This window comes from Ranitomeya imitator, chromosome 1, assembly GCF_032444005.1.
Source record: "Ranitomeya imitator isolate aRanImi1 chromosome 1, aRanImi1.pri, whole genome shotgun sequence".
NCBI classification, from domain to species: Eukaryota; Metazoa; Chordata; class Amphibia; order Anura; family Dendrobatidae; genus Ranitomeya; species Ranitomeya imitator.
In genome coordinates this window covers 842,197,031-842,215,457 of record NC_091282.1, presented here as the reverse complement: position 1 = coordinate 842,215,457, position 18,427 = coordinate 842,197,031, and the positions used below count along the sequence as shown (strand labels likewise).

The 18,427-nt window shown below is 43.6% G+C and overlaps 1 protein-coding gene across 1 annotated transcript in view; it reads right to left on the bottom strand.

Annotated features, from left to right (window-relative positions):
• TMPRSS9 (transmembrane serine protease 9) overlaps positions 1-18,427 on the bottom strand; it is a 229,271-nt gene that overhangs the window by 140,583 nt on the left and 70,261 nt on the right. Inside the window, exon 5 of the mRNA XM_069740847.1 lies at positions 11,777-11,818. Within this exon, the coding sequence (XP_069596948.1) occupies positions 11,777-11,818 (42 nt within the window). The remainder of the gene's footprint in view (positions 1-11,776; positions 11,819-18,427) is intronic.

Here is an 18,427-nt window from a genome sequence, read left to right as displayed (position 1 = left end):
TTTCTCACGAAGATAACATTTTGTTATTCAACTAGGCTATGGTTTATAATTGGTATAAAGACCTTGAGTGTTCTAACTCGAGCCAGGGAGGAGACTCGTGGGTGTATCGCTTGTTATGATCTGGTGATTAAGGAGCGACATGCGTCTAGCTCTGAGCAGGTGGCAACTATCCTGACCGCAGTCCCTAAGCTCAACACAACACTAGAAGCAGCCGTGGAATGCTCCTAACACTGCCTAGGCAACTCGTCACAGCCTAAGAGCTAACTTGTTGTGAATTCCGTTCTTGGGCTCCCTCCGGTGGTTGTAAATGGCACTTTTGTGAATTCTGCCCTTGGGCTCCCTCTGGTGGTTTTGAGTGGAACTGCTGCTCCTTGGGTTTAGCTTTAGCAGCTGCTTTCACTAATCGTCTCTCCTGGCTCTGCTATTTAACCTGGCTCTAGTCTTCAGCCTATGCCACTTGTCAATGTTTTCTGGCTGGATTCACATCTCTGCTTGGATTCTCCTGGTTTCCTGACTAGTTCTGCTAAGATAAGTTCTGGCTTTGCTCTTTTCAGTCCACATGTTGTGGACTTATTGTTCTGTGCATTCTATTTTTGTCCAGCTTGTCATTATGGATTTTTTCTGTTAGCTGGAAGCTCTGGGAAGCAGATTTACCCTCCACACCTTTAGTCAGGTGTGGAGATTTTGTAAACTCTGTGTGGATTGTTTTGTAGTTTTTATACTGACCGCACAGTATCCTTTCCTGTCCTATCTATCAAGCTAGACTGGCCTCCTATGCTAAAATCTGATTTCATCTCTGCGTATGTTATTTTCCCCTCCTCTCACCGTCAATATTTGTGGGGGGCTATCTTTCCTTTGGGGATTTTCTCTGAGGCAAGATAGGTTTCCTGTTTCCATCTTTAGGGGAAGTTAGATCTTAGGCTGTGCCGAGGGGTCTCGGGAGCGTCAGGTACCCCCCACGGCTATTTCTAGTTGCGCTGCTAGGTTCATTGTCTGCGGTCAGTACAGATACCACCTCCTTCAGAGCTTGTCTCATGTTGTTCCTAAACCACCAGATCATAACACTAACTACCCCTAAAGATAGAAGCAGGAAAACTATCTTGCCTCAGAGAAAATCCCCAAAAGATAGATTAGCCCCCCACAAATAATGACTGTGAGAGGAGAAGGAAATTACATACGTAGTATGAAACAAGATTTAGCACAGGAGGCCACTTCTAGCTAGATAGAAAATAGTACAGGACAGAACGCTGTGCGGTCAGTAATAAAAACTAGAAAAAGTCCACCGCAGAGAAAGGCAAAAATCTCCACACCTGACTAAAGGTGTGGAGGGCAAACTCTGCTGCCCAGAGCTTCCAGCTTAGCTGAATAGATCCATAGTGAAAAGCTGGACAAATGAACAAAAACAAAGAAAGTGCAGAACAACATGTCCACAACAAGAGAACCGCAAAAGAACAAGCAAGGACTTAGCTTTGATGAACTGGTCAGAGTGTCAGGAAAGTCCTAAGAGCAATGACTCCAGGCAGGAACAATTGACAACTGGCATTGAATGAGGGATAAGGCCAGACTAATATAGCCGAGCCAGAAAGACGATCAGTGAAAACAGCTGCTGAAGCTAAATCCAAGAAGCAGCCATACCACTCAAAACCACAGGAGGGAGCCAAAGAGCAGAACTCACAAAAATGCCACTAACAACCACCGGAGGGAGCCCAAGAGCGGAATTCACAACAGTACCCCCCCCCCTTAAGGAGGGGTCACCGAACCCTCACCAGAGCCCCCAGGCCGATCGGGATGAGCCAAATGAAAAGCACGAACCAAATCAGCGGCAAGAACATCGGAGGCAGCAACCCAAGAATTATCCTCCTGGCCATAACCCTTCCAGTTGACAAGATACTGAAGCTTCCGCCTCGAAAAACGAGAATCCAAAATCCTCTCAACCACATATTCCAACTCCCCCTCAACCAACAACGGGGCAGGAGGACCAACAGATGGAACAACGGGCACCACATATCTCCGCAACAAAGATCTATGGAAAACATTGTGGATGGCAAAAGAGGCTGGAAGGGCCAAACGAAAAGACACAGGATTGATAATCTCAGAAATCTTATAAGGACCAATAAACCGAGGCTTGAACTTAGGGGAAGAAACCTTCATAGGAAAATGACGAGAGGACAACCAAACCAAATCCCCCACACGAAGTCGAGGACCAACACACCGACGGCGGTTAGCAAAACGCTGAGCCTTTTCCTGGGACAACGTCAAATTGTCTACCACATGAGTCCAAATCTGCTGTAACCTGTCCATCACAGAATCAACACCAGGACAATCAGAAGGTTCAACCTGCCCTGAAGAAAAACGAGGATGGAAACCAAAATTACAAAAGAAAGGTGAAACTAAAGTAGCCGAACTGGCCCGATTATTAAGGGCAAACTCGGCCAACGGCAAGAAAGTCACCCAATCATCCTGATCAGCAGACACAAAGCATCTCAAATAGGTTTCCAAGGTCTGATTACCCATCCTAGCACAAAAGGCCCGCCAAAACCTGGAAACAAACTGGGATCCTCTGTCAGACACAATATTCTCCGGAATGCCATGCAAACGAACCACATGCTGAAAAAACAATGGAACCAAATCAGAGGAGGAAGGCAATTTAGGCAAAGGTACCAAATGGACCATTTTAGAGAACCGGTCACAAACCACCCAGATAACAGACATCCTCTGGGACACAGGAAGATCCGAAATAAAATCCATGTAAATATGTGTCCAAGGCCTCTCCGGGACGGGCAAAGGCAAAAGCAACCCACTAACGCGGGAACAGCAAGGCTTGGCTCGGGCGCAAGTCCCACAGGACTGCACAAAAGCACAGACATCGCGCGACAAGGAAGGCCACGAAAAGGACCTAGCAACCAAATCTCTGGTGCCAAAAATCCCAGGATGACCAGCCAACACTGAACAATGGACCTCAGAAATCACCTTACTCGTCCATCTATCAGGAACAAACAGCTTCCCCACAGGACAGCGGTCAGGCCTATCAGCCTGAAATTCCTGAAGCACCCACCGCAAATCAGGGGAGATGGCAGAAAGAATCACCCCTTCCTTAAGAATGCCAACCGGCTCAAGGACTCCAGGAGAATCCGGCAAAAAACTCCTAGAGAGGGCATCCGCCTTAACATTCTTAGATCCTGGAAGATACGAGACCACAAAATCAAAACGGGAGAAAAACAGGGACCATCGAGCCTGTCTAGGGCTCAGCCGCTTGGCCGACTCAAGGTAAATCAAATTCTTATGATCGGTCAAGACCACAATGCGGTGCTTGGCTCCCTCAAGCCAATGTCGCCACTCCTCAAACGCCCACTTCATAGCCAACAACTCCCGATTGCTGACATCATAATTGCGTTCTGCAGGCGAAAACTTTCGGGAAAAGAAGGCACATGGCTTCATCAAGGAACCATCAGAATTCCTCTGTGACAAAAAGGCCCCTGCCCCAATCTCAGAAGCGTCAACCTCAACCTGAAATGGAAGAGAAACATCCGCTTGTCGCAACACAGGGGCAGAAGTAAATCGGCGTTTAAGCTTCTGAAAGGCCTCAACAGCCTCAGAGGACCAATTAGTCACATCAGCGCCTTTCTTCGTCAAATCGGTCAGGGGTTTAACCACACTAGAGAAGTTGGCAATGAAACGGCGATAAAAATTAGCAAAGCCCAAAAATTTCTGAAGGCTCTTCACAGATGTGGGTTGAATCCAGTCATGAATGGCTTGGACCTTAACATGATCCATTTCTATAGACGAAGGAGAAAAAATAAACCCCAAAAAAGAGACCTTCTGAACTCCAAATAGGCACTTAGACCCCTTCACAAATAGAGCATTATCACAAAGGATCTGGAATACCATTCTGACCTGCTTCACATGAGACTCCCAATCATCGGAAAAAATCAAAATATCATCCAAATACACAGTCAAGAATTTGTCAAGATAATTGCGGAAAATATCATGCATGAAAGACTGGAACACAGATGGAGCATTAGAGAGCCCAAATGGCATCACGAGGTATTCAAAATGGCCTTCGGGCGTATTAAATGCAGTCTTCCATTCGTCACCCTGTTTAATACGAACAAGATTATATGCCCCTCGAAGGTCAATCTTGGTAAACCAACTAGCCCCCTTAATCCTAGCAAACAAATCAGAGAGCAAAGGTAAAGGGTATTGGAATTTGACCGTGATCTTATTAAGAAGGCGATAATCAATACAGGGTCTTAAGGAGCCATCCTTCTTGGCAACAAAAAAGAATCCCGCTCCCAATGGTGACGAAGACGGCCGAATATGCCCCTTCTCTAAAGACTCCTTAACATAGCTCCGCATGGCGGCATGCTCTGGCACAGACAGGTTGAAAAGTCGGCCCTTAGGGAACTTACAGCCAGGAATCAATTCAATAGCACACTCACAGTCCCTATGTGGAGGAAGGGAACTGGACCTGGGCTCATCGAATACATCCTGGAAATCTAACAAAAATTCAGGAACATCAGAAGAGGGGGAAGAAGAAATTGACATCAAAGGAACGTCACTATGTACCCCTTGACAACCCCAACTAGTCACAGACATTGATTTCCAATCCAGCACTGGATTGTGTACTTGTAACCATGGAAAACCCAGTACAACAACATCATGTAAATTATGCAACACCAGAAAACGGCAATCTTCCTGATGTGCAGGAGCCGTGTACATAGTCATCTGCGTCCAGTACTGAGGTTTATTCTTGGCCAATGGTGTAGCATCAATACCCCTCAAGGGTATGGGACTCTGCAAAGGCTGCAAAGAAAAACCACAGCGCCTAGCGAATTCTAAATCCATTAAGTTCAGAGCAGCGCCTGAATCCACAAATGCCATGACAGAAAAAGATGACAATGAGCAAATCAGGGTCACAGACAGGAGAAACTTAGGCTGCACAGTACTAATGGTAACAGATCTAGCGACCCTCTTAATACGCCTCGGGCAATCAGAAATAGTATGAGCAGAATCACCACAGTAAAAACACAGCCCATTCTGACGTCTGTATCCCCTCTGTTCCGCTCTAGTCAAAATCCTATCACATTGCATGGGCTCAGGAGTTTGCTCAGAGGACACTGCCATATGGTGCACCACTTTGCGTTCGCGCAGGCGCCGATCAATCTGAATGGCCAGAGACATAGATTCGCTCAAACCAACAGGCGTGGGAAACCCCACCATAACATCTTTAAGGGCTTCAGAAAGACCCTTTCTGAAAATTGCTGCCAGAGCCTCCTCATTCCATTTAGTGAGCACAGACCATTTTCTAAATTTCTGGCAGTATAATTCTGCCGCTTCCTGACCCTGACACAGGGCCAACAGTGTTTTCTCAGCATGCTCTACAGAGTTAGGTTCGTCATACAATAATCCGAGCGATTGAAAAAATGCATCTACATTAAGCAATGCCAGATTCCCTGGCTCAAGTGAGAATGCCCAGTCCTGAGGGTCGCCACGCAGAAGAGTAATAACTATCTTTACTTGCTGAATGGGGTCACCAGAGGAATGGGGTTTCAGAGCAAAAAACAATTTGCAATTATTTTTAAAGTTCAAAAACTTAGATCTATCCGCGTAAAACAAATCCGGAGTAGGAATTCTAGGCTCTAAGGCCGGAGTCTGAACCACATAATCTTGAATACTCTGTACTCTTGCAGCAAGCTGATCCACACAAGAAAACAAACCCTGAACATCCATGCCTGCATCCAAATCCCGAATCACCCAGAGATCAAGAGGAAGGAAAAAGACAAAACAAACTAAAGGAAAAAAAAATGGCTCAAAACTCTTTTTCTCTTCCTTCTTTTGAGAGGCATTCAGCTCATTTTTGGCCAGTTGTACTGTTATGATCTGGTGATTAAGGAGCGACATGCGTCTAGCTCTGAGCAGGTGGCAACTATACTGACCGCAGTCCCTAAGCTCAACACAACACTAGAAGCAGCCGTGGAATGCTCCTAACACTGCCTAGGCATCTCGTCACAGCCTAAGAGCTAACTACCCCTAAAGATAGAAGCAGGAAAACTATCTTGCCTCAGAGAAAATCCCCACAGGATAGATTAGCCCCCCACAAATAATGACTGTGAGAGGAGAAGGAAATGACAAACGTAGTATGAAACAAGATTTAGCACAGGAGGCCACTTCTAGCTAGATAGAAAATAGTACAGGACAGAACGCTGTGCGGTCAGTAATAAAAACTAGAAAAAGTCCACCGCAGAGAAATGCAAAAATCTCCACACCTGACTAAAGGTGTGGAGGGCAAACTCTGCTGCCCAGAGCATCCAGCTTAGCTGAATAGATCCATACTGAAAAGCTGGACAAATGAACAAAAACAAAGAAAGTGCAGAACAACAAGTCCACAACAAGAGAACCGCAAAAGAACAAGCAAGGACTTAGCTTTGATGAACTGGTCAGAGTGTCAGGAAAGTCCTAAGAGCAATGACTCCAGGCAGGAACAATTGACAACTGGCATTGAATGAGGGATAAGGCCAGACTAATATAGCCGAGCCAGAAAGACGATCAGTGAAAACAGCTGCTGAAGCTAAATCCAAGAAGCAGCCATACCACTCAAAACCACAGGAGGGAGCCAAAGAGCAGAACTCACAAAAATACCACTAATAACCACCGGAGGGAGAGCCCAAGACCGGAATTCACAACAATCGCTATACAAGACTGAGGCATCTGTTAATATGTTTTTTATGCCAAAAAGACACGACCATATCTGTAGTTTCCATTTTTCCTGTATCCTCATGGGTTAAGTTTTTCCTGTATTCTTATAGGTTAAGAACTGTGAGCGTGTTCTTATGCTGATTGGTGGAAGTAGAATTTGCTAATATGATAAAACTGCAACACAATAAACGGGGGCCCAGAGATCTGCTCGATCCCCCACACAGAGGCACGCGTCTCCGTCTGGTCATTTTAATTTGGAAATCACTGAGTCAACCGTGAAGGATCAATTTAGATCCTCCCTCAACAGTATGTGATGTCTAATTGTATCGCTGTGGCCTACCTAGCTTATCCCTTATGTAACGACAACATGTGTACTATTAGGAGGCACACATGAGAAGGAAAAATTGAAGAACTAGATATTAATTGCTACCAGCCCATGAAATGTAAGGAAGGTATGTTAAAGCTTATGTTTTAATTCTGTCGATGTATCCCACGCTTACTGGTGAAAGTGTGGACCTAACCTTTCTGTATGATCTCACACAGTGTATTGAGAAATTGAAAAAGGGGGACTTATTACTAAAAAGTTCATATGAATTTTATATAGTTCCCAAAAATGTATGCTAAATCTTGAATTAAAAAAAAATGAATTAAAAAAATTGGTATCTTTCCTGTTCTCATTCTATACATATGATAAGTAACACTGCACAAACACCCAGACTCATAATGTTAGGGTGGCCAGGAACAATGTCTAGGCCCCTATAACAACCTACTCCAAATATTCAGTCGAAACATAGGAGAACCACAGGAGTATACAGGAAAATATAAATTTTATTTGAAGACAAAAAACATTAAAAACTACACATTTAAAAGACACCAGATGAAAACACCAGGGATAACCAGACACAAATAACATCAATTGATACATATATCATATATAATGAGGCAATAGTGCTCTGCTACTCTGAATTGATATACATAATGGAAGATCCATGGCCCCCATACCACCTAACAATAATGAAATGACACCTGATCTACCTGTAAGAGTACTCAATATAATATAACCAGCTCCATTGCTCCAGACCAGAATATCATGCATAATGCTAGGACTAAGATATGAGTCATGTCTCAAAAGGGACACAGAAAAAACCCATAGAGGTGAATTCCCAACCAACGTAACCAAGTATCCCTTAGGACATGAAACAACCCAGGATCTTACCAAGTATAGGGAGGTCCCTGGATACAGCGCGACCCCCGACGCGCGTTTCGCCGCTCCTACACTCAGGCTTTCTCAAGGGGAGTGCCTTGTTCCTATACGCCGAACCTTTTATCCTCACTTCCTGGGTCACATGATATCATGTGATCGCAGGCTATGCAGCGCTGTGTGTAACGGCGCGTGCGCCAGCGGCCCGCCCCCCCGGCCATCCCCCAAGCCCGGCACACGTCGGCGGACAAGCGAAAAGGTCCCATGGACACCATGACAACCAGATCACCTGCCGCGGACGCATCTTGGCCGGACCCGGAGGGCGCCGGGGGGCGGAGCAAGCCGGCGCACGCGCACCACAGCAGAATATGGTGCCGCTTGTAAGTGTGGTATAACATCAAGGTTACAACCTCAGCCAGCAAATATGTAGAGAATAGCTATTACAAGAGGGACAATATCAGTACAACATCACACCCACAAGGGATAGCAGTCATTGTGGCATAATAATAATAATTAATCATAAACGACAATTCCATAGTATGGCAATATCCCCACGATCTTCTTGTCCCACTTATAGATCCACCTCAACGGAAGGAAGGATAATAGGTCCAGTTATGATGGATACTAAATAAAAATAAAATACAAAGGTTCCCCTGTGTTTGTGTTGTTTTGTTTCTTTTTATATTTATCCTTTGTATTTTATTTTTATTTAGTATCCATCATAACTGGACCTATTATCCTTCCTTCCGTTGAGGTGGATCTATAAGTGGGACAAGAAGATCGTGGGGATATTGCCATACTATGGAATTGTCGTTTATGATTAATTATTATTATTATGCCACAATGACTGCTATCCCTTGTGGGTGTGATGTTGTACTGATATTGTCCCTCTTGTAATAGCTATTCTCTACATATTTGCTGGCTGAGGTTGTAACCTTGATGTTATACCACACTTACAAGCGGCACCATATTCTGCTGTGGTGCGCGTGCGCCGGCTTGCTCCGCCCCCCGGCGCCCTCCGGGTCCGGCCAAGATGCGTCCGCGGCAGGTGATCTGGTTGTCATGGTGTCCATGGGACCTTTTCGCTTGTCCGCCGACGTGTGCCGGGCTTGGGGGATGGCCGGGGGGGCGGGCCGCTGGCGCACGCGCCGTTACACACAGCGCTGCATAGCCTGCGATCACATGATATCATGTGACCCAGGAAGTGAGGATAAAAGGTTCGGCGTATAGGAACAAGGCACTCCCCTTGAGAAAGCCTGAGTGTAGGAGCGGCGAAACGCGCGTCGGGGGTCGCGCTGTATCCAGGGACCTCCCTATACTTGGTAAGATCCTGGGTTGTTTCATGTCCTAAGGGATACTTGGTTACGTTGGTTGGGAATTCACCTCTATGGGTTTTTTCTGTGTCCCTTTTGAGACATGACTCATATCTTAGTCCTAGCATTATGCATGATATTCTGGTCTGGAGCAATGGAGCTGGTTATATTATATTGAGTACTCTTACAGGTAGATCAGGTGTCATTTCATTATTGTTAGGTGGTATGGGGGCCATGGATCTTCCATTATGTATATCAATTCAGAGTAGCAGAGCACTATTGCCTCATTATATATGATATATGTATCAATTGATGTTATTTGTGTCTGGTTATCCCTGGTGTTTTCATCTGGTGTCTTTTAAATGTGTAGTTTTTAATGTTTTTTGTCTTCAAATAAAATTTATATTTTCCTGTATACTCCTGTGGTTCTCCTATGTTTCGACTTCATATGATAAGTAACCTAACTTTATTTCCTAATTACTAATTAAAGGGGTTTTCTCCTTTCACCTACTTCCATACCTGAGCTTAATAACAAGTACAATACTTGCCCTCCCCTGCTCCAGAGATGGTTCTCTGCTGCTGCTCCTCGTGATTGTTAACAGGCTGCAGCGGAGACATCATGACTACAGCCCACATGAATATTGCCACCAATTGCTGGGATCTTTGGCCATCATCAGAGCAGCTGAGCCCAATCTGTGAGTATTACTGGTTGTTCCTTTGATTCCAACTTGTTGGACCTGGTTGGCCAATACCCTGTCTAAAAAGTAATCTGTCACCGGAATGTTGCTGCTAAGGGCACAGTCAAACAACTGTATAAATGAGATCGAAATCGGACTGTAATGTACAGACTGGTTGTCAGCTCCCTACACCTGACCGTGACAGGTTCATGTATTTCTATGCAGTTGTCATGTTCGGGTTGAGAGAGCTGTCGGCCAGTCCTTGATTTGTGGTCCAATCTCAGTCCGGTCTATATGGCCATCCCATCTTGGATTTGGGTCTACACCCTGCAGCCCCCAGTATCTGAATTTCTCACAGTACCACCATGCCTCTGACATCTCCTCCTGCCAGGGTAGAAGTAAATTGGTAAATGGGTGTGGATTGGAGAGTGGCCAGGGGCGTGGTCAAAATTTTCCACAGCGCCTTATGTATGCCCCATTGATGTCTTTCTTTCTGTTCTTCAAAAGATGGAAGGTATGTTGTATGTATGACCTATAATTTTACTATCAGTTTGACTAGTGTGTTTGTTGACTGTATGCACTATGCATGAACCACATTTACAAGCAACTACAGGAATAATTCAGATTACCACAAACAACAGTGATGACAAGAGTGGCAACATATAAACCATGGAAGTTTCTAGATTGTTTTCTCCAGGAATAGGGGGTGAGTGAAAGAGTTTGGATAGTTATACTGTCTTTATTTTTATATATAATTTTTTGAATGGAGGGTTGGTCTTTTTTTCTTGTGGAGCTCCTTTGTTTTACATTGATGGATATGGAATAACAATTTGGAACACACTGCAATTCACTTGGGATTCTCTATGTGGCCAAAAGTATGTGGCAACTTGCTATGGCCCCTCTATCAGTATTTGGTCAGTATTTTCCTTCAGTATTTGTAAGCCAAAACCAGGAGTGGATCAAAAATACAGAATTGGGGCACTTGTTTCTATTATACTTTTCCTCAGAGTGTTCCTCATCTGGTTTTGGTTTACAAATACCGAGGAAAAATACTGACCCAATACTGATAGTGGGGCCGTAGCCTTATTTTGGAGCTGTGGTGACATTTAGAGCAGGGTCCCAGGAAGAGGTCGCTGCATGCCAAAAACGCATGCCTGCAATGCAACTCATGATATTTAGGGCTCGCTCACACCACCTAATTAATCGGACGAGTACTATCCAATTTTTTTTTTATCAATGAAATGTAATGGGGCAGTGCTGATCAACTTTTCTTTCTCATAACGATTCGGCAATAGAAAAAAAATTTCAGCATGCTGGGATTTGACACGTAACTCAGACGAAACTCGCCCATTCTAGTCCATGGGTGCGTAGAAAACATCAGGCTGCACTTGAATGACTTCATTATTACTTACTGCACGGTTGTATGAAAACCGTGTCCACTACATAGCAACTGATACATGGAATCATGCAGTAACTCGGAGACATTTTTGGCATGCATTTTTTGGTTTTCAAAAGCCTTGTCCAAAAACCAAACAAAACAAAAGTTTTTTATGTAATCTTGCCTTGCACAGGCGTGTACTACGGGGGACAGAGAATGAACTTCAATCCAATATTGCGGCCAGCATGCAGCCAGCGGGTAAGGAAAGGGTGAATCAAACACCCGAAAACTCCGCCCATATGACCCAAAACCAGTCCCGCCAAATTCAGATGACAGGTTCCCATTAACACATATTTTAAACCATTACTATTGGAGGTTTTGGCCTAATGACAATAAGGGTTAATACAATTTCAATATATTAAATTCATGAATATTTTTAACTTGATGTGATGGATACACAGAAATCACTAAGAACTACTCAATAACAATGGCGAGAAATACTTTGTCTTACCTGACTTCAGACCTATGGAGTAGAAGGCTAGCCCTTTATTGTCTGCATATAGAATCCCGTCAAGTTAGAAAAAAAGGGAAAAAACAAAAGATTATAGTTAATAATAATTAGTATCTACAGTCAGTTATAAAAACATATGTAATATTAATCTGTTCTAAACACAGATATTTTGACACAAATGAATGCTTACATTGGGGACCATAATTGGGACAAGTAAGAGATACAGACACACTGCCTGACCTAAAGGCCCCCATAACACATCGGGTAAAAGCCATCAGATTGTAACATAGTAACATAACATAGTAACATAGTTAGTAAGGCCGAAAAAAGACATTTATCCATCCAGTTCAGCCTATATTCCATCATAATAAATCCCCAGATCTACGTCCTTCTACAGAACCTAATTGTATGATACAATATTGTTCTGCTCCAGGAAGACATCCAGGCCTCTCTTGAACCCCTCGACTGAGTTCGCCATCACCACCTCCTCAGGCAAGCAATTCCAGATTCTCACTGCCCTAACAGTAAAGAATCCTCTTCTATGTTGGTGGAAAAACCTTCTCTCCTCCAGACGCAAAGAATGCCCCCTTGTGCCCGTCACCTTCCTTGGTATAAACAGATCCTCAGCGAGATATTTGTATTGTCCCCTTATATACTTATACATGGTTATTAGATCGCCCCTCAGTCGTCTTTTTTCTAGACTAAATAATCCTAATTTCACTAATCTATCTGGGTATTGTAGTTCTCCCATCCCCTTTATTAATTTTGTTGCCCTCCTTTGTACTCTCTCTAGTTCCATTATATCCTTCCTGAGCATCGGTGTCCAAAACTGGACACAGTACTCCATGTGCGGTCTAACTAGGGATTTGTACAGAGGCAGTATAATGCTCTCATCATGTGTATCCAGACCTCTTTTAATGCACCCCATGATCCTGTTTGCCTTGGCAGCTGCTGCCTGGCACTGGCTGCTCCAGGTAAGTTTATCATTAACTAGGATCCCCAAGTCCTTCTCCCTGTCAGATCTACCCAGTGGTTTCCCGTTCAGTGTGTAATGGTGACATTGATTCCTTCTTCCCATGTGTATAACCTTACATTTATCATTGTTAAACCTCATCTGCCACCTTTCAGCCCAAGTTTCCAACTTATCCAGATCCATCTGTAGCAGAATACTATCTTCTCTTGTATTAACTGCTTTACATAGTTTTGTATCATCTGCAAATATCGATATTTTACTGTGTAAACCTTCTACCAGATCATTAATGAATATGTTGAAGAGAACAGGTCCCAATACTGACCCCTGCGATACCCCACTGGTCACAGCGACCCAGTTAGAGACTATACCATTTATAACCACCCTCTGCTTTCTATCACTAAGCCAGTTACTAACCCATTTACACACAATTTCCCCCAGACCAAGCATTCTTATTTTGTGTACCAACCTCTTGTGCGGCACGGTATCAAACGCTTTGGAAAAATCGAGATATACCACGTCCAATGACTCACCGTGGTCAAGCCTATAGCTTACCTCTTCATAAAAACTGATTAGATTGGTTTGACAGGAGCGATTTCTCATAAACCCATGCTGATATGGAGTTAAACAGTTATTCTCATTGAGATAATCCAGAATAACATCCCTCAGAAACCCTTCAAATATTTTACCAACAATAGAGGTTAGACTTACTGGCCTATAATTTCCAGGTTCACTTTTAGAGCCCTTTTTGAATATTGGCACCACATTTGCTATGCGCCAATCCTGCGGAACAGACCCTGTCGCTATAGAGTCCCTAAAAATAAGAAATAATGGTTTATCTATTACATTACTTAGTTCTCTTAGTACTCGTGGGTGTATGCCATCCGGACCCGGAGATTTATCTATTTTAATCTTATTTAGCCGGTTTCGCACCTCTTCTTGGGTTAGATTGGTGACCCTTAATATAGGGTTTTCATTGTTTCTTGGGATTTCACCTAGCATTTCATTTTCCACCGTGAATACCGTGGAGAAGAAGGTGTTTAATATGTTAGCTTTTTCCTCGTCATCTACAACCATTCTTTCCTCACTATTTTTTAAGGGGCCTACATTTTCAGTTTTTATTCTTTTACTATTGATATACAGGTCCTTCTCAAAAAATTAGCATATAGTGTTAAATTTCATTATTTACCATAATGTAATGATTACAATTAAACTTTCATATATTATAGATTCATTATCCACCAACTGAAATTTGTCAGGTCTTTTATTGTTTTAATACTGATGATTTTGGCATACAACTCCTGATAACCCAAAAAACCTGTCTCAATAAATTAGCATATTTCACCCATCCAATCAAATAAAAGTGTTTTTTAATAACAAACAAAAAAACCAACAAATAATAATGTTCAGTTATGCACTCAATACTTGGTCGGGAATCCTTTGGCAGAAATGACTGCTTCAATACGGCGTGGCATGGAGGCAATCAGCCTGTGACACTGCTGAGATGTTATGGAGGCCCAGGATGCTTCAATAGCGGCCTTAAGCTCATCCAGAGTGTTGGGTCTTGCGTCTCTCAACTTTCTCTTCACAATATCCCACAGATTCTCTATGGGGTTCAGGTCAGGAGAGTTGGCAGGCCAATTGAGCACAGTAATACCATGGTCAGTAAACCATTTACCAGTGGTTTTGGCACTGTGAGCAGGTGCCAGGTCGTGCTGAAAAATGAAATCTTCATCTCCATAAAGCATTTCAGCCGATGGAAGCATGAAGTGCTCCAAAATCTCCTGATAGCTAGCTGCATTGACCCTGCCCTTGATGAAACACAGTGGACCAACACCAGCAGCTGACATGGCACCCCACACCATCACTGACTGTGGGTACTTGACACTGGACTTCAGGCATTTTGGCATTTCCTTCTCCCCAGTCTTCCTCCAGACTCTGGCACCTTGATTTCCGAATGACATGCAAAATTTGCTTTCATCAGAAAAAAGTACTTGGGACCACTTAGCAACAGTCCAGTGCTGCTTCTCTGTAGCCCAGGTCAGGCGCCTCTGCCGCTGTTTATGGTTCAAAAGTGGCTTTACCTGGGGAATGCGGCACCTGTAGCCCATTTCCTGTACACGCCTGTGCACGGTGGCTCTGGATGTTTCCACACCAGACTCAGTCCACTGCTTCCTCAGGTTCCCCAAGGTCTGGAATCGGTCCTTCTCCACAATCTTCCTCAGGGTCCGGTCTCCTCTTCTCGTTGTACAGCGTTTTCTGCCACATTGTTTCCTTCCAACAGACTTACCATTGAGGTGCCTTGATTCAGCACTCTGGGAACAGCCTATTTGTTGAGAAATTTCTTTCTGGGTCTTACCCTCTTGCTTGAGGGTGTCAATGATGGCCTTCTTGACATCTGTCAGGTCGCTAGTCTTACCCATGATGGGGGTTTTGAGTAATGAACCAGGCAGGGAGTTTATAAAAGCCTCAGGTATCTTTTGCATGTGTTTAGAGTTAATTAGTTGATTCAGAAGATTAGGGTAATAGGTCGTTTAGAGAACCTTTTCTTGATATGCTAATTTATTGAGACAGGTTTTTTGGGTTATCAGGAGTTGTATGCCAAAATCATCAGTATTAAAACAATAAAAGACCTGACAAATTTCAGTTGGTGGATAATGAATCTATAATATATGAAAGTTTAATTGTAATCATTACATTATGGTAAATAATGAAATTTAACACTATATGCTAATTTTTTGAGAAGGACCTGTAGTTGAAGAACAGTTTGGGATTAGTTTTACTCTCCTTAGCAATGTGCTTCTCTGTTTCCTTTTTGGCAGCTTTAATTAGTTTTTTAGATGAAGTATTTTTCTCCCTATAGTTTTTTAGAGCTTCAATGGTGCCATCCTGCTTTAGTAGTGCAAATGCTTTCTTTTTACTGTTAATTGCCTGTCTTACATCTTTGTTTAGCCACATTGTCTAATCATCTAAAGAAAATGAGATCCTCACAACTGTCCCTCGGCAGTGTGGGGAAACGAGGAATGGGAGGTTGGAATATACCGTATTTTTCGGACTATAAGACGCACCGGACTATAAGGCGCACCCAGGTTTTAGAGGTGGAAAATAGGGAAAAAAATATTTGAAGCAAAAAAATGTGGTAAAATATTTAATAAAATACTATTATATGTGGTGTTATTATATATAATAGTATGTTATTATGTTGGAAGCTGCGGGACCAGTGTGGTGTCTGTGAAGTACTATATGAAGACGCTGGAGGGTGAGTATAAGGCTGCCGTCACACTAGCAGTATTTGGTCAGTATTTTACATCAGTATTTGTAAGCCAAAAACAGGAGTGGAACAATTAGAGGAAAAGTATAATAGAAACATATGCACCACTTCTGCATTTATCACCCACTCCTAGTTTTGGCTTACAAATACTGATGTAAAATACTGACCAAATACTGCTAGTGTGACGGCAGCCTAAGAATGGGGGCGCAGGGCTGATATTGAAAGCACCACTCCAGCACTGCAAAATAACACTGTAGTGCTGCTTTAAAATCCCATGGGAGAACTATAACTCCCAGCATGTCCTGCAGATCCTATGACATGCTGGGAGTTATATTTCACTAAAGGAGTGGCAGAGTGCTTTATTGTGTTTTGGAAATACTAACCTCTTAATTGTGGCAGCCAGCCACACTGTGGTGAGGTAAAAGCATCCCATGACTGCACACACAGAGCCCTCCCTCTTGTTGCCTTTCCACAGCACAGGTAATGGAAGCCAGCAGATTCTAGTGTTGGAGTCTGAAGGACCTGTGATGATGTCTAGAAGAGGGAGGGCTCTGTGCTGCCATGTGATGCTCCAGCCCGCCCACTTCTGACATCATCACAGGTCCTCCTACACAGCACTCAGCTCCAGCCCAGGAAGGTTCCATCGATCTCCTCTTCCCCGGACCCTGCTGCTGCTGCCTCCTCCTCCCCCGGACACATGGATCTCCCCAGCTGCTGCAGGAATCAGCGCTGAGGAATCCATGTGTGTCGCTGCTTAAGTGCAGTATTCATTTGCTGCTCCCCGCTCACTGCTCAGCTGATAGGTGGGCGGGGAGTAGCTAATGAATATTCACTGCACTTAATCATCGGGACCACATGGTTTCCTCAGCAGCTGTTTCCCACAGTGGGGACATTTTTCTGCCTCCTGAAGTGGGATATCATTGCGTCCCACTCGCTGCTGCCCCCCTCCCCACATGCTACATCCCTACCATAAGACGCACCCACATTTTCCTCCCAAATTTGGAGGAAAAAAAGTGCGTCTTATGGTCAGAAAAATACGGTAATCGCTTGGTCTTTTTGTTTGGAGGATAGATAAGCCACTAACATGTAATTTCTGGAGGGAGAGTACACCGCATTCCTCAGGGAATAACATGTAGGCAAAAATGGAGCACGTTAAATACCTCAGGTATTTCTACACTTATACGGGTATTTAACATGTGCTATTTTTGCCTACATGTTAACCCCTGAGGAAGCCAGTCTACCCAGTGATAGGCATGGGGACTCACTTCTCCCTATGATTTGATAAGATCAAAACTTTATATCTGAGGATTTTCTTAATTTTTTTTGGTTCCTCGCAGTCTTGATGTTACATTGTTCTATTCACCGTGCTTTAGTGGTTCTCGCTATATGATACATATTTTTCATTTAGGCAGCATTATGACTTATATTTTTGTTATTATTTAAATACCACTTATTTAATCAATTCATGTATTTTTCATTAGATTGTTGTTTTTTCATTGATATTTTGTGTAATTATTTGATTTTTTGCAGTTATTCTCCTTTCTTACTCCATTTTGATTTTAATAAAGGTTTGTGGTTCTTGATTTACTATGTATTGATGGTCTCTGAGGCCGGTTTCACACGGCCTGATATTTCCGGTACTGGTAAACACGGTACTGGAGATATCTGTGTCCGTGTGTCCATGTGATACATCCATGTGGCACACGTGTGGCAACCATGTGCCGCATCAGGACCACAAGGACGGCCATCGGGAAGCAGTGCTACAGTAAGTGCTGTTCCCCTGCTTGTGGTGCTGAAGCCAGATGTCATCCATTGTCCCATGCTCGATGGGCAGCAGCGCGAGCAGAGGAGAATGAATGAAAGAAAAACCTGACGTGGGTCCCCCCTATATTTTACAACCAACCCAGCAAAACTCACAGGTGCGGGCTGCTATTCTCCGGCTGGTAAGGGGCCATAGATATGGGCCCCCAGCCTTAAAAAGCAGCCGCCCGCAGCTGCCCAGAAAAGGCGCATCTATTAGATGTGCCAATTCTGGAGCTTTGCCCTATTCATCCCACTTGCCCTGTAGCATTGGCAAGTGGGGTAATGAGGGGTTAATGTCACCTTCCTATTGTAAGGTGACATTAAGCCGGCTTAGGTGTCAATAATAATGTCAATTACATTAGTAATCCTAGAGTAGTTAAAGGGATAATCAAACACACCACACAGTAAGAAAAAGTATTTTAATGAAATAAAACAATATACACATTTTTTCCATCTTTATTACTCTGCCATTCCAAGCGAAGCCCTCGATCTCCTGGAAAAAATGTCAACATAATAAATCAACAATATACCCATGTGTACAGTCAGTCCCATGCAGTAATCCATGTCTAGGGAAATTTACAGTTTACAACCGGGAGCACTGCTAATG